The following is a 17,532-nucleotide window of genomic DNA, read 5'->3' as shown; positions in this document are numbered from 1 at the left end:
TTTTTCTTTGCAAAATGTTGCATTTAAAAGGTTTTTTTTTTTTTTTGACAAATTTGCCTAAAATATATCATACAACTTTTTCTTACTTTAAAATATAATTCGTAAAATAATATTGACATTTACTTTTTTGTTTATCTAAAAGGTAAGGAAAAATTTACAATATTTATATAGATACATATGTAGGTGAAAAGGAACAAATACATAGAAACACGAGAGCCACACCAAACGCACTACTATAAAACAATCAAACCCACCTAAACACACCTAGTTATCTACAGATTACTGTCAGTAATCTATTGATTGCAACAATAAAGAGGTATACACGAGAAGCACCAAGAACAAGTAACTTTGTACATCATAGAGCATAAATTCTCTCATGGTCTGAGTTATACTCGTCAATGTCAGAGACATTGATGGAATAGGACCAAGAAAAAGATTTGCTTCCACTTCCCCTTCTGATGCGTCTTTGTGAGTCATTTCCAAAAATCTTGAAATGATGTCGAAATACTAAGTAGCACATACTAGCCAAAGTCCCCATCAACACAATTGTCCCCAGTATCGTTACAGTGATAGCCATCCATGAACCTTCATCGCCTACAACCACAAAAGCTATAGCCAAGAAAGCTCCACAAGTGCTAAGACAGGCAGCCCACATTAGCTTGTTAGTTACAGTGACAACTAGCTTTTGAGCTTGAGTATCCCATGCTACTAAAGTTATTTGGATAACGACGACAGCTAGAGAAATGAAAAGAGATGCTGCATTTAAAAGGCAGAAAATTCTAAAGGCAACAGTGTCAGCAATGTTGGCTTTCCCTGCATCTGGTCCAATTGTTACATACTGGCCATTTAGATTAAATATTGCCAGGAAAGCAATAGAGGCAAACAGCACAGCTACAACTGTCACAGAATTGGTTGTGTTTTGGACAGCTTCTCTATGAAGTTTTTTCAGTTCTTTTGCAATGCCAGAAACCCTTTTGTTGGTCTTCTCATTTTGTAAAAGTTGTGACTGCACCTCATGTTTTATGTCACTCACAGTCCTCTTCAGTTCCATAGCTGCATCCATCTTACCAACATTCCTGGCACACATTCCACCAGACTCTATCAAGGCTTCCCGAATAACCAATGCAGATTCTCCATATTGAAGCTTTGACGCTATGTCCATTGCTGTTTCTTGCTGGTTGTTGATGGCATTGACTTCAATAGATGTGTAACTCAGGAGAAGGCAGACTATCTGTAACAGAGAATCTATTAGTACTCCAGAAACTAAAAATTAATACGAGTATGACTAATATGAACCAAATTCCTGAGGAAGAGGTACTGTATAAACATGACAAGCAAATCTCAACATAAAAGAGAACATGTCAACAAAACTGGGCAACACCTCATTCTCAACATTAGATTGCTGGAGTAATAAGCAATTTATCAATTTGAATGAGCAAAATTTAGCAAAATGTTTCTTGAAGTGTGCTATACTTATTTTCATAGAAGTCAATTGCCAAAAAGAGCCTTACTCTTTACAAGGTTTGGAGAATGGCTGCATACTCAAATCCCCTCCCACTGTACTAGTGAAAGGCATTGGTATGTTAAAAGAAGAGTTATCAAATAAAAATCCTATTTAGACGCAACGTCATATTTCTCAGAAGTAAAAAGTATAGGGAACAGAAAAAAGAAATGCTACAGGCTACAATCAATAATCAATAATATATACTAAAAGACACACCAGCAATGACACGTGTCATCTCCTGGTGTGTCCTTAGTATTTTTTTTTTTTTTTTTTAAATTTAGAAAATTTTATTTAAAGAAGTTATTTAAAAGAAAAGTTTTTTTTTGTCAACCAAATAAACAAACAATAATGTATTTACCTTTCTTATGTTATTACCCAATTAAGTACAGATTAAAAAGGAAATAAATAATCTTTTTACAGAAGTGTAATTATTGTGGAATATAATTTATTCTACAAAGATATTAACTTTTTATTTTGTATGCCATAAATGCATAAATTAATTTATAAAAAGAAAATATGGAGTAATTAAAATTACCGTGCGTGGTACGGGACCTAATCTAGTATTTACAAGTTTCCTCTTTGATAAGCTCGAGACTAATAAGGGGTAGAGAAATCATATAAAAATAATACCTCAAGAATTCCCAGATATACAGGATTCAAGATAAAGAAGTTAGAAGACAAAATACTGGAAGTCAAAGGAATAAGGTGAAGACCAAAGAAAAATACTACCACGTACAGGTGCACCAACCCATAGACACAATGGTGCACATTGCAAAACACACAGATGTCGTGCCTGGGTACACTCCAACACAACCCAAAGACACAATGATGCTCTTATGTGAATCACACAAATGTGCATTCCCAGATACACACACTCCCACCCACCAGCACACCCCTACATGCACACACTTGCATGTATGCATATAGACATAATGTATTAATGTGTACACACTACTCCTCTCTCCTACCACTAAAACCTCACATGAAAGCACAAAAAAAAAATGTCAACCCAAATGATCCCACACAGGTTCCTGATTCTTTGCTACATGTGAATTTTTATAAATCAATTGTATGATATCACTGTGTTTCATTGATTGATACCTAGAATTACATCTATTAGGGTATTGATCACGTAGTGCAATGAAATTGTCATCAAGTTATGGCCTTGTGCACCAAGTAGACTAATCACTAATTTGATGGCCATCCACAAAGTTTGCATGAGAATATAGACAAGACTCTGAAAAAGGAACATATAAAAAAGTACATACAGAATAATTTTGGATCATCAGAAACCTAATGATCCTAATTAGAACAATCAGATATAGTGGTAGTCTTGGGGCTTTAGGCACAAATTCAAAAATGCCAACAAGCCTATTACTCCCTTCCTCTCATAGAAATTAATGGTAGTGGAGGGTAGACATGGCAAACGGGTCGATCCAGTCGGGTTCGGTTTGGGTCAATTTTGGTCGGGTCAGGTCGGGTCAACAAATATTCGGGTTGAATCGGGTCAATTCGGGTTTCGGGTCACATTCAGGTCATCACTTCGGGTCGAGTGCAGGTTAGGTCAAGTTCGGGTCGTGTCCTATGTTACATGGACTCGAGAATGGGTGTCGGACACGGATACGGATACGATCCGTGTCCAAGACTCCAAGTGCCCGATCCGGCAAGTTCCAAAATTTTAGGGCATGGGGAGTCTGTCCAATATTTGGACACGGGTACAGACACGTCAATACGTCACTTAAATTTTATAAAAATAAATTATATATTACAAAAACATTAAATTTTTCATTATGTCTACCTCTATTTTCTTAATTTTAATTCTTTCCTTGGTTAAATTCTTCTAATAAATGGCAATCTTCTTATCTTATCTTCTCTATATTAATGGTGGTTTTCGAACAAGATATTTTTCTCTTTCATGTTTCTTCTCTTTTTTCCCCTCCTCTCTTAATGGAAGTGTCCGAGTGCGCAATGAAGGATCGGACACGTTCGTGAAGTGTCGTGTCGACACGTACACTTCGCGATATTAGCCGTGTCCGATTAACATAGATCGTGTCAGATCGGGTCGAGTCAGTTCGGGTTGGGTCAATTTTTAGGACCAATTTTCAGGTCAATTTCGAGTCAATTCGGGTCGAGCCAAGTTTGTGTCGGGTCACCAAAAAAAATTTACTTACAAAAAATAGTTGGAAAATAAAAATAAAGTCGTTAAAAAAACGGGGGTACCTATTACTTATTAGGAAAGAAAGAAACCTTAAACTGAGGGCCTGTTCACTTCAGCTTAATTTCAGTTCAGCTCCAATCAGTTCAATTCAGCTCAGCTCAGCTCTAATCAGTTTAGTTCAATTTAACTCCTAACTTCCTTCTCTCATAAAATATTCATTTCAGCTCTATTTAGTTTAGTTTAGTTCAGCCCCAATCAGTTATTTCAGCTCCAATCAGTTCAGTTTAGTTCAGTTCAGCTCAATTCAAAAAATATGAACAGGCCCTAAGTAATTAATCATTTCACCCCATTCACTTCAAGAATCGGGTCATTTCAGGTCGGGTCACTTCGGGTTAAAATTGAGTCGGGTCACTTCAGAGGTCACTTCAGGTCGGGTCAAGCTTGGGTTTTGGGTCATTTGGGTCGAGTCGGGTTAGTTCGGGTCAATTTTGGGTCACGGGTTCAGCCAGGATTTTGAGGTTTAGTGGAGGGAGTGTGTAACGTTCTCAAAACTAGAGGTAAAAACTAAAAACTAAATTATGACATTTAACGAAGCTTTCAATATAGGGGTAGTTTATGTGGGAAAAGGAAAAATAAAAAATAAAAAAAAGTTGGTGCACTAGGGTAAAATTATGTAAAACAAAAATAGATTGATTAGAAACAAGCAAGACATTTGAACACCCAAAATAAAATATAAGCATTATTTTAGGACGGAGAGAGTATTGAAGATATTTTAAAAAAAATAATAATAATAAAATATTTCACCAATCATACACTAAGACAAACATTTATCATATGATACTCAAACTTGAATACGGTTATGGGACTTGGTCATAGATCCAAGAGTCAACTGAGAAATTAATAACCGGTAGATACAAGACAACGGACAAGGTTGATAAGTGTTCAAAATTAAAAGGGAAATTCTGAGGTGTTCACTTTTTCACGTTGTGCCCCATCTTCTAAAATTTCCACGCTGTAACATTATGTCGAATTTCCCAAATTAAAAAGTGGGGCTGATAACCAAAAGAATAAACAAGAAATTGTTTGATTGGATAATGCTTCTGTTGGTGACCCAAAAAATGGCTGAGATAATATAACTTTGGTTTCAAATTAACTATTCACTGCCATGAAACTCACTCCTTATGGCCTACAAGAGCTTCCACATTTCCCTCCAATTTCTCATTTTTTTTCATTTCCTCTCTTCATGTACTTGGAAAGATTACTACTCCATTTCACAAACTATGTATTATACACACACAATTTTATGCAAGAGTAAGGTAGTGTTCTCTTTACTTGAATTTGACTTATCCAATATTGTCTTATTTTGTTACTCCAATAATTATCTTATCTAACTTATCTTAACTTATTAACATGTATCTTATCTTATCAACTCTTATTTATCTTATCTTACCTTATACAATATTATAATATCTTATATGTTATTATCTTATCTAATTAGACCTAGACCTAACATAAGATGTTATTAGATCTTATTGGAACTTATGAAACCTTATCTTAAATTATCCAAACTTATTTAGCCTTATCTTATATTATCTAAACTTATTAGTCCTCATATAATATTATTTGCACGGTAGCCCTTATCCTATGTTAATTGAACTTATGAAAATTGAAATAAGAGAAAATACGGTGAAGAGAACATAGCTTAAAGAGAGTGTTTAATGGGGAATTTGAGGCTTCGTTATAAAAGGGGCAAGGCGCAAAAGTCCTTGGAGCCTAGGAGTAAGGTGAAGGTGCGCGCCTTTTGTAGGCGAGGCACACTTTACTTGCTCATAAAAACATATGAATTTCTATTAATAAGTCTAAAAAAGGAGTTATGTGAAAAGGTGAAAGGGGCATGTGATCCATAGCTAGGGTTCTTCAAATTGAATTAGGGGATATGAGGTTTCTCTGTCCTCTAGCATTTTAATAAACCTAACCCTCACAAAGTTCCATAGTGTTTCTTAAAATGATTAATCTTACACATTAGCAATTGATACAGCTTCAGGTGCAGGAAGCAGCCTAGAAAAAAGCAGTAGGCGCGTGCCTTTTGTAGGACTCGCAAAGCTAAGGCGCCAGCTTTCGCACCTGATTGTGCCTAGTGCAAAATTAAGATCTAAGAGGTTTTAATTACATAAAAAGTCATAAGACAAATGAGCCCCTAAGATTTAGCAAAAGCAATGTGGAAAATGAGAAAAGGAATTTAGGAGAGGACCAGAGTGAAGTCAAATGTAGAGGAAAGAAGCCTATAATTATTGAGATTGGACTTTTTCTCTCTTTTTTTTCCAGTAATTAGAGCACATGAGAAAATATGTGCAACCAGTTGTATGTTGGACACATTGAAGGAACATATAACACATCCACAAATTAATTAGCATACTCTTATTCATCTTCTATCTCAAGAATTAACATTTAAAAAAGAAAAAAAAACAAACAAACAAACAAACAAACAAAACAAACAAAACAAAACCTGAGAGCGGCATTTCCTTGTTGCTATATGCACAGCTGTATTTCCCTTTTTGTCACGTTCATTCAGTACTGAACAATCAGCAAGCAGCAACTCCTCTATTATTGCAGGATCTTGGCCTTTAGCAGCCATATGGAGTGCTGTTTGACCCTTCTTATCTTTGATGGAGACGATTCCAGGGTCCCTTTCTACAAGTATTTTGACCATATCAAGACGACCATATCTAGCAACATTATGCAAAGCAGTTTTCCCGTTTTTTCTGACAATTCTTGCTGCACTTTCATCTGTGTCCAATATGGCATTCACCACTTCCAGGTGATCCTGAACAGCAGCTGAGTAGAGTGGAGATGTATTTGAGGAATCACATGACATACAAAGTTCAGGCCAGATGTTCAGCATTTGTCGCACAATCTCTGAACACACAAAAAAAAGGCAGGTTCTGCATTAATTACTTGTACATGAATTCAAAATTGATCAGCTCCCAGAGAGATTTTAAATCATATATTTTGGAAACGAGTTCCTGTTGAACAGGAAAGCTATACTTCTCTGAGATAAATGACTTGGAACTTTACACATATCATTTATTGGAAGAGATCATGAACCCAACTAAAATACAATATAAAAGCCTAAACTTATTCCTTGACAATTAATAAGGAAAAATGTTAAAGGTCTAATCAAGTAACATATATATTATAAAATAATCAACTAACACTAGATTTGAAACAAAAATATTATAACAATATAAGAAAAAGATTGAAATCAAGTACAATACTGTGAGACAAACTAGGGACTTTATGTGTCTTAAACATCCTGGTTATAACCCAAAGTGGAAAAGGGAAATTAAACTTAATAAACTAAGTGGAGAAAAAGATTTATGGGTTTGATCTTGATGTAATTCAAGATCAAATGCTAGGCTTGATGGAATATATAATGCAGAAACTAATGCCTAGGATTAAGATACCTCACTTAAGCAAGTAAAAGTGTGCCTCACCTACAAAAGGTCCGGTTCAGGTGAGTCGGTTTCTAGATTGCAGATATTGAGATGTCTTCAACCCACTTGGGGAGCTATTCCCCACTCGGGTGGGCAGTTACAGATTTTTTTTTTTTTTTTTTTTTTTTTTTTGTAAAAAAAATTTCAAAGTTGATCTTTGAACATTCAAATGTAAGTCAGGGGCTAATATCAAGAGCTGTATAGATTAAGTTTAGTCACCTTTAAAAAGGCAAGCTATAATAGCAACTTTTGTTCTTATTATATAATGAGAATTTCTCTCTTGCATCTTTGTGGACATATTAATCTTAGGTATTATCTCAATTTTGTCTAACTTTGTGTAGGATTAAGAAAGAAACCCTTCAATTCATTATACATTGTGATTTGTGAAAAGCGTATTAATCTTTGAAATATGATAAACATAGCCTAAGTGCTACACATAAGAATTAAAGCTAAAAATGAAAACAATAAGACTAACTAAACATTAATTACACCAATCTATGCGTGATTTTGTCATTAATTCCCAAATTTATACCATTAAAGGAACTGTATTTAATCCTAAGGAAGTGTTTTCTTGTATTTCATTGATTTTCTCCAAAAATTCAAGGCCTAAAAAATAAAAAATAAAAAATAAAAAAGTTTCTTGGAATGTGAACAATATCTAGCAATTGTAGTGGCCTATAAGATACTTAGTGACTCAACAAACTGATTGTAGTGGACAATAAACTGTCGCACCCCCGATCATAGGCAAAATTAGTTACACCTAAGGCTATTTTCTTGCTCATTTGTTAATATAAGTCGCTCCCAAAATGAGCAAACGAGCAAGAATTTCCCTTGAAACTTTCGAATTCTAAAGTTTTAGGCACACCCGGATGTATAATAAAGGCTCCAACAATTGACAGTTATACAACTAACAAAATTCATTCAATAATCAACCTTAAAACAAACCCAATAAAAATAAAATCAAACAATTGAAATCAAACCATCCAAGTTCAAAAATCAATCAAAACAAAAATTAAGAAAGAAAACATTAAACATACCTAAATGACCACGCTTAGCAGCAATATGAAACGCATTGAAATCAGACTTAGACCTAATCATCGCAATTCCCACATCACAAAAACCAACCAAATAATTAAAAACCTCAACCAAATTATTCATTGCAGCAATAAACAAAGCGGTCTCTCCAGAAGCATTTTGCAACGCCATTAAAGCAGGGATTGAAGCTCGTTCATCATCTTCAGCCAATTTGTTGATAATCTGGTGTAATGATTGAAGATCAGCGGATTCAACAGCAGAGAAGAATTGCTGGTGTTGGTGCGTAAGTAGGCGAAGAAGAAGAGGGGGTTTGGACTCCATTGACGAGTGAGTAGAAATGGTGTGTAGTTGAATTCGTCAATGAGAAGAAGAAGAAGAAGGAGGAGGAGAAAGGAGAGAGAAATAATGGAGTAGAGTAGAGTAGAGAGGTGGTAGATGTGGTGGTGTGTTCTTGCTTTCTTCCCCATCATTTTCACTCGTTTTCACGACTTTTCATGACTTTTTTGGTTTTGTGAGTGATTATTGAAAGTTGAACCTTTTTTTTTTTTTTTTGGCCGTTGATTGGTAAAATTTGTTATATACTCCCTTGTTTTTAAATATTGCTCTATTTTTCCATGCGTGGATTTTAGGAGAAATTGGAGAAAGCAATAAAATAGGGAGGTAGTGGGGTAGTTGAGAGAATTAAAAGTTGTAAAAAGCAAAAGTAGTGGAAGAATTGGAGGAGACAAAGTGTTATGTTAGGTCCACTAGGTGTGAGAAATAAATTAAATATTGTAAAAGCTTTCTAAAAAAAGGAAATGGAGCAAGTATTAAAAAATGACTGGAAATGAAAAGTGGAGCAAGTATTTAAAAACGGAGGGAGTACACCTGGATTTACCGTACACCTAACTAACCGAAGGTTGGTGTTTGCTGTATATTTGTCTAAAGATTTAATAAAAAACAATCATCAAAATAAGAACAAAATACTCATAAGTGTACAGTACGCCCGAGTGTAAATAACAAGCGAAAAGTTGTTGGAGGTTTCTGTAATTATTTGTTCACGGGCCAAGCTAGAGTTATCGGGTTAGGTTGGGCTTGAAAATTATGCCCAAAAAATCATCCCAACACCACATTTTTCGAGGTTGGCGGGCATGTGAAAATTTTACACTACACCCCGGTGTAGCTTCTGCTACCTACACCCCCCTCCCCAAGTGACGTCATTTTGAACATATAATATTTCAAAACTGAACATATTTTATTAATAGTTGTAAATGAACATATAATTATTTATAATTGAACATTTAATTGAACACTCCTTATTGTAATTGTAAGAATCATTTCCATGAAAACTACAATATAGCACACACTCTTATTGAAATTCCTTATTAAATTTGTTAAAAATAACTAATTCATGATATAATTGGGTGCTTTAATTAGTAGTATAAAAATGAACTTTTAAGTATATGCACATATTCATTTTAAAATTAATGCATTTACTTATTGATCATAAATAAGAACGAAAATGAACATTTATCAATACGTAAATTAACATTTATATATAATGAAATGAACATTTATCAATACGTAAATTAACATTTATTATCTATTAAAATGTGAATGACGTTATACTAACATATAAATGAACATTTAACAAAATGAAAATGAACATTCATAAAAATAAAAAAAATTAAAGAAATAATAATAATAAAAAAAATAACTACGAACTATAATCTTTGTTTCTCTTCTCTGAAACGGTTTCCTTCGCTCTGCAAACAAAATTGAAGAATGTACAAATATAATTTATTAGTTATTTAATAAAAATAGCTAAGATTATAGTATAATACTTACATTGATTTACATTACTATATATGTAAATGAACATTATGAATTTCATATATGATCAAAAGATTTCATAGTATGCATAAGTCAGTTCTCAAATCACATGAATGAATATTTATGCATTTCATAAATGTGCATAACATATCATACAAATGAACATTTTTTATTTTAGCATATGAAGTCAAATATAAACTCAAATAGATTCAAATATGCAAATGAACATTTATAATTCAGTATATGTTCATAAATTACCTCGGAATTGTAGAAATGTTAACATTTATACCATAAGTTTTAATATCTTTTAAAAGTCTTTGATCTACAATAGGAGATTTTTATAATGACTATGTAGTAATATATAAATAAATATTTGTATTAATCATTTATTAACATGTGAATGATTTTATACTAATATATAAATGAATATTTATCAAAATGAAAATGAACATTTATAAATTTTTTTTTTAAAAAAAAAAAAACCACTACGAACTAATTTAATTAATGCTTACTTTTCTTCAGATTTTTTTTGATGTTTTTCTCTGAACTTATTTCCTTCATACTGCAATAAAAAAAATGAAATACTTCATACTCAAAATTCAAATTGTACTTGTTCAAATTACTAGTTTTAAAACTAAAAACAGTAAATGTTCCTGTAACACAATTGCAACAATAAATTATAAAAATTAGGTTTTATACTCTTTTTCGAATTAAATATGAACAAAATCACTTACTCCTTTGAATTTCGACCTTGATTTGTTGAATTATGTAGCAGTTGAACAACTTTTTTGGATAATTTGTCTCAAAGTTTGTTGAAAATTTTGGATTAATGCTGAAAATGGGTGTAGAGAGAGAAAATGCAGAAAATGGGTGAGGAGAGAGAAAGTGAAAAAAGATAAATGGTGGTTTGATTTTTTACTGTACAATCGTAGAAAGTGGGTATATGAGGGAGATTGTTAAACGTTTAGAGGGGGGGTGTAGGGTGTGGTACCTACACTAGGGTCTAGTGTATACCAATTAGCGGGCATGGCTTGCTTTGATCAAGTCTAATTATTTGTCAGATGAAGGTTGAGGTCAGAGATTATCTAGAATTATTAAGGTGTCAAAAACCAACTTAAATGAAACAATTGAATTTTGGCATGCATGAATTCAAATATGATTCAAATCTAAACTAGAACTGACCTGACTAGACATAACCAAACCCTACTTTTTTTTTTTTTTTTTTCTGAAGACCAAACTCTACCTAATCTAGATTCCTGGATCATTTAAAATGATCTTTATCTCTTTTTTTTTTTTATTATATCATTTAATATATATATATATATATATATATATATATATATATATATATATATATTGACTTTCAAATAAAATTGTTTTTTTTTCCCTTAAGGACTAGCTTAAAAATAAGGTCAATATTTTATCTAATAAAAAAATACATTAAATAAGGTAAATTAAACATAGCCTTAGTTGAGACTAGATTAGTGCCCATGCGATGCACGGTAGGTAATAATCTTTCTTCCATCATAAATTATGATATAATATAAATATGAGGCAACTCATGTGGAATAATAAACATAACAAGATCTCACATGACTATATTTTGTTTAACGTATAAATTAAATTATATTGTTGTAATCCCCCGTATTTTTAAATATTTTATAAATGAAAATTTATTTTATTTATAATATTTATTTGTTATTTTTCATAATTTAATTTCAAAAGTTTCAAATTATTAATCTGGGTCGAAAATTATATGAACAAATTATTTTATGCACCTTTATTCTACAATTTATGTCCAATCACACAAGCCTAACCCATTTGTTTACTTAATCGACCCATTATTTTTATGAGGCCCAATTTTTCTTTTTACCCTACAATAATTCTCTCCTATAAATACCCCATGAATCTCCAAAAATTTCCCACACAAAAAGGTTAGTCTTATTTTCATCCTCTTTTGTTTCATTATTTTGCTTAATGTTAATTTAATTGTTTTGGGTTTTGATTTTAGTATAAAGATTATATTTTTAGTATCAAATCATATTTTAATGGTATAAAGATTATAAATTTCAGATTATATTTATGTTATAAATTTCATATTTTATGAATTATAAACCTAGGGTTTCAATTTATTGAAAATCATGATTTTAGGGTTTTTATGAACAATTGATTTAGGGCTTTTATAGTAATGATGTTTTGAAATTTTGGTGATTATAACTACTGATTAGTTTAACTTAATTCCAGATTATTTTGAACACATAGATTCGTGTTTTAATTTTTTAGATTTTCGTTCGTTAATATTAATCCCGTTTTAATCTCGATCAGATTCTGAACTCATCCGATTTTGATGGAAAAGTAGTGTTTTCCATGTGGAAACAACGTTTTAAAAAAGACTCACTACCTTTGGTAGTGAGCACCACCCTCTCGTGGCCAAATTCAGCCTCTAAATATGATTTTCGGGCAGTTTTTGATTTTAACAAAGTTTTTTTATACTTAAAATATTATCCTTGAGTTTGATTAATAAAATTAATTATGTTTAAAGTTAATTAAGCATAAATATATGTTTATACTGAAGTTTTAAGTGTTGGAAATAGTTTCTAAGTACTACTTTTGATGTTTTATAAAGAGGGTTTAATCACCCATTAAAAAGGGAGATTTTTAGGGGTTTTTATATAATTTTCAGATTTTTATTAGACTTTGAACTTGCTGTAATTTCATGTATAAGAGTGTATTTTAAGGTTTTTACGAAGAAAATTTAAAGAACTATATATAAGCCTTTAAGTTTAACAAAAGGGAAGGTTTTAAAGTGTTGTTTGATTTGGATTTTGAAGGTTTTAAAGTAAGTTAGTATTGCTGTAAATTTGATTGATTGGGTATTGATTGAGATGTTATTATTTGGCTTAGGAGAGGAGTTTATTAAAGGTGATTTCTAGTTAGTAAAGTGGCATACCAATTCAAGGTGTTTATACACCGAGGTAGTAAAGGAATAAATAATAAATGTTGCTTGCCACTAATAAATCAAGAGTTGAAATTGAAAAGTTGTTTTTGATTGAATTGATATTGGATTGATTGTATTATTATGCATATGAGTCATCACCAAGTCTAAACCTGTAAATCACGTAAAGTGCAAAATGGATGAGCAATAAAACTCTGGATTGGTGCACTTCTGGAGTAATGACAATCAGGGGTTGGGATACATGGGGTATTAGCCGTGTACTTTTCTCGAGGCCGTCTGATCTACGAGTCTCTTATTTCAAATATTTTTCAAAACTAGGAGTTAGGTGAGATCTCATACTAACTACGGTCACGGAGTCGCGCCCGTGGTCGTTGGATGTTTATTGATGTTTCCGAAAGGAGGCATGGGGTTTTTCTTTTATTGATGTTCCAAATGGAGCATGGGTTGGACAACCTTGTCTATTGCGTAATCCAATGAATAAAAATAATGATTTACCTATTATTAATTAATGGAGTCTTAGTAATATAAATAGTTGAGTCGTGTGTTGAGTCTATAATTTAATGATGCATGATGATTGATTATTAGTAGCATGTTATGGATTTCTTAATTTATTTTGCAGCTTGTATGTACTCAGCTTTGCTGATTGCGTGCTTTGTGTGTCTTTCTTTGGTCATGGCCTTCGCCTTTCAATGACCCTGTGACGATCCAATTTTTACACTTGTAATATTGGGGAGCAGAATTACCAAATGTTCTTACACATGCAACATTCATCAGGGTTGTGGGATCTTGAGTAGAGAGTTGGTTGTTTGCATTTTATTTCTTTTGCAAGTTTGAATTTATTTTAATTCGATTTTATTCGACACTATTTCTTTTGGGTTTGAATTTATTTGAACACTGAATTTAATCACTTACTACTTTTATTGGGTTTTGAATAAGGGCCTTAATGGTTCCAAGTTGTATGACTTAATTTGGTTTCATTCGTTGGTTTTGAAACTTATTTATGACTGATTTAGTTTTTCCGCTGCTATTTTCTGATAAAGCCTTAACGTTTGAACACGTGGCGGTAGCACGCCAGTAATTCTCTTGAATATTGTTCAGGGTCCTCACAGGTTTAAAGAGAGAATTATTGGGGTGTTACAATTGTATGGTCAACCAAGAGTGATAAATAGTAGTAAAACTCCATTTATTATTGGAGCAGAGAAAGTGTTAATCATGAATGATTTTTCTCACTCTATAAATATGTTAGTTATATTATGTTCAACAACAAGGAGGAGGCAATCATGTGAGTATGTAATAACATCTTCTGTAAGCAACGATGTTGTACCAATATGATATGATTGATTGATACTCCCTCCATTTACATATTATAGACACATTGGAATGAGTACGAAGTTTAATAAATGTTTGAGTGAAGTAATTTTATTGAATTGTTGATTGTAAAGTGAAGTTAGTGAAATGTTGTTTATTTTATTCATAGTAATAGTGCATGAGTCATTGGAAAGTGAAATTAGTGGAATGTTCGAGCGAGGTGGGAAAAATGGTGGGTCATTATGTAAGATAGAAAAACAATTACGAGTAAATGTTAGTGTGTCCTTGCCATTCGAGTAGCGTCTCAATTATTAAGGAACGAACCAAAAAAGAAAGTGTGTTAGTTACTTAGGAATAGAGGGAGCAATTTTAATGTTCGGAAAACCATAAATAACAAGCACCCCAACAATACTTGAATTGCTACAAATGGAATATCAAGTTATTTTGTAATTTACATGGAACATGGGAGACTAGAAAACCTATAATGAGAGTAAGCAATCTTTAATTAAAAAATCTTAAATAACCAATAATAATTAAAAAAAAAAAAAATCATATTTTTCATTCATTAAATTTTAAAAGGCTTTAGTGTAAGTGTCCACTTAATAAAAGGGGTTTTGTTTTTATTTCAAAAGTAAAGCGGTAATTTTCTTTAACAAGAAGTGAATTTTGTCTTTGAAACTTTTGAGTGAATCCTAGTTTACTACCAAGATATACAAATTTTTGTTAATTTGGTGGCATATTGGTAAATAATGTGGCCAATGTTGAATATTTTATCTATATAATTGCTTGCTATACTTCTACTTTTATCAAGTTGCATGAAAGTGACAAGTTGACGGCGTTTGGCTACCGTTTGGCAAATTAACCCAAGTGGGCTTCAAATTTCATTTTCTCTCTCTTCCTCAATGTTTTCCCCCCTCCTTCTATCTATTAATAACAACAACAAAACAAATTTATCAGTGTCATTTCAATTTATCAATTACACGAAAGAATGAGGTAATTTCTTTCCAATTTCGCAAAGTAAATGTCGCAAATCAAGTATGGCTACCATTGATGAAACTCAGCTTTGGATAATAAGGAGAGCTCAGCTACAATGGTGAACGGGGGAGGGAAAGCACATCACATACCTTTTAGAGTTAACCATACCCTTTATTTCTTAAGTTGTTCTTAGGGTTTTAATTTAGTTGGTGTTGATGATGTCAAAATCGAAATAGCTTGAAGATGAGTGGGAGTATGAAGAAGATGTTGGTATTGGTGATGTCGAACTTGAAGTAGCTTGAAGATAAGTGGGAGGAAGAAGAAGATGAAGGTGGGTGTGAGTAAGGAGAAAGAAGAAGATGAAAGTTAACTCTAATAAAGCGCATATAATGGAGTTTGTTGCAAAATTACGCATGTTTCCCTGACTTACAATTTGAAAAGACTATAAAAGTTTTATCTAGTAAATCAACTAGAAGCGGCTCCAAATTTTGGAATCCGAAATACTTTAGTTTTATTAAAATTAAGGAAAATATGAAAGTTTTAACGTTCGAGAAAAATCTTGTTTCCAAATATTACGTATATTTAATTCCTATTTTAACCATGCAATAGACTTGTAATTAGAGCTGATTATTACGCGGATCAGGTTAAGGTCAGTGCAGGTTGATTGCGGGCCAGGTCAAAGGGGGTCAAATTATATAAGGTCAATAACGGGTCAAGCCAATGCGGTTGTGGGTCAATAGCGAGTCAATAATGGACGGATTAACAAATCTATACTAATATATTAAAAGGCGTTCCTAAAAACGTCGATGTGCCACGTAGTTTCTTTTTTGTTACGCCACGTTTTTTTCCGACATCTCATGATGCCACATCATCACTCAAACAATGCCAAATCACCCAAGCAACTAACATTAGTCCATATAAAAACATAAGGAGATTCGAAACCTCAACCTCTTATAACACATGTGCCTATTATAACCATCTAAGCCAATATCAATTATGTTATTTGTATGGAAAAAAAAGTCATATAACTTCAAACCACAAGGTTCAATTAAAAAAAAAAAAAAAAACCATATTCAACAAATAACTCAATTTTGGTTTGACAATGACAATTGCAATTTTAAAAAGCCTTTTAAAAAAATTATCGATTGTACGTCTACACTAGTAGCAACCCCGGGGCAACGCCCGGGGCCACTCACTAGTTATTAATTAAAAATATATTGAATAAAGCCATAATTAAGTACATTTGGATACGAAAATATGTATGTAATTTTTTTTTACATTATATCTATTTTCTATATGTATTAAATTAGACAAATATTTTGGCTCTATATTGACCCTAATCAATAAGGGTCTTGTCCATTAAAAACTCTGTCTATTAAGAGCTTTATAAGCTTGGACCTAAACCTATTATCGTTGGGCTACCCTATCTAATAACTTAGTCGACTTGTAAGCTAATCAAGTGGCTAATTTCATAGCGAATTCAACGCTACTGGAAGGACCTTAAAATGATTCTATATCCATAACTAGAAGAAACAAACCTCGACCTTAAAATGATTCTATATCCATAACTAGAAGAAACAAACCTCTGTTTAATTGAACCACTTAATTAGGCACTACTAGTAATAAAGCCTCGATATCTCATGCATATGTGCTTAATAGTTGACTATAAAATCCAAAGTAACTTAGATGAGAAACTAAACCAAACGAGGAGCACCACTTATCAAGTCAAGATTAAATGTAGAGCTAGCAAAATGTCGTGTCATGTCGCGTTCCCATAATGCCGTGTGTTCATTTTGTGTTGTTCATAAAATCTATTATAAACTATTTAAAAATTAGAATAATTGCATAATTTAACCAACTAATAAACATATCATATTCAGCTAGTTGCACGCCGTGTCAACTTTATGTTTTCTCTCAGTAATTTCATGCGTATCGTGCCAGTTTTACTCGTGTAGTATTGTCTTGTCGAGTTACATATTATTAGCCTTTATTAAACACGTGTTCAGGATTATATTTTCCATCTAAAGTCCTTTAAAAGGGGACAATTAATTTGTAAAATTTTCTTCCAATAATCTTGAGTTTGAGATTTCATTTAATAGTTCATTCATTCATTGTAATTATGATTTTTCTTTTCAAAATCGAAGACTAATCAGAGAACGACAATAAAGAAGCATAAACACCAAATTGTTATATTACTCCCCCATTCCCTTACCTAATGCTATCATCTTTACTTGAATGCTGAGTTTATAATCTTGTCCAAACATATTAGATAGCCCACACTAGTACTCCA

General features: G+C 32.4%; 1 protein-coding gene across 1 annotated transcript; it reads right to left on the bottom strand.

The window, feature by feature from the left end:
* Nucleotides 1–112: 112 nt before the first annotated feature.
* LOC145601339 (ankyrin repeat-containing protein At2g01680-like) lies at nucleotides 113–8,570 on the bottom strand. Its single transcript, XM_081657338.1, has 3 exons — nucleotides 8,194–8,570; nucleotides 6,169–6,578; nucleotides 113–1,231 (listed from the first exon to the last, which is right to left on the bottom strand). Exons 1-3 carry the CDS (start codon nucleotides 8,510–8,512, stop codon nucleotides 356–358), a joined length of 1,605 nt encoding a protein of 534 aa, XP_081513464.1. The 5' UTR covers nucleotides 8,513–8,570; the 3' UTR covers nucleotides 113–355.
* Between the last annotated feature and the right edge of the window lie 8,962 nt (nucleotides 8,571–17,532).

Source organism: Chenopodium album, chromosome 21 (genome assembly GCF_948465745.1).
Source record: "Chenopodium album chromosome 21, dcCheAlbu1.1, whole genome shotgun sequence".
In the NCBI taxonomy this organism is placed as follows: Eukaryota; Viridiplantae; Streptophyta; class Magnoliopsida; order Caryophyllales; family Amaranthaceae; genus Chenopodium; species Chenopodium album.
The sequence above is the reverse complement of the archived record's forward strand: the minus strand, read 5'-3'. Positions and strand labels throughout refer to the sequence as shown.

Coding starts and splice junctions, on each gene's coding strand:
- LOC145601339 (XM_081657338.1), bottom strand. CDS start 8,512: ATGGAGTCCAAACCCCCTCTTCTTCTTCGCCTACTTACGCACCAACAC. Junction 6,579..8,193: donor TGCTAAGCGTGGTCATTTAG/GTATGTTTAATG, acceptor TTGTGTGTTCAG/AGATTGTGCGACAAATGCTG. Junction 1,232..6,168: donor CAAGGAAATGCCGCTCTCAG/GTTTTGTTTTGT, acceptor TCTCTGTTACAG/ATAGTCTGCCTTCTCCTGAG.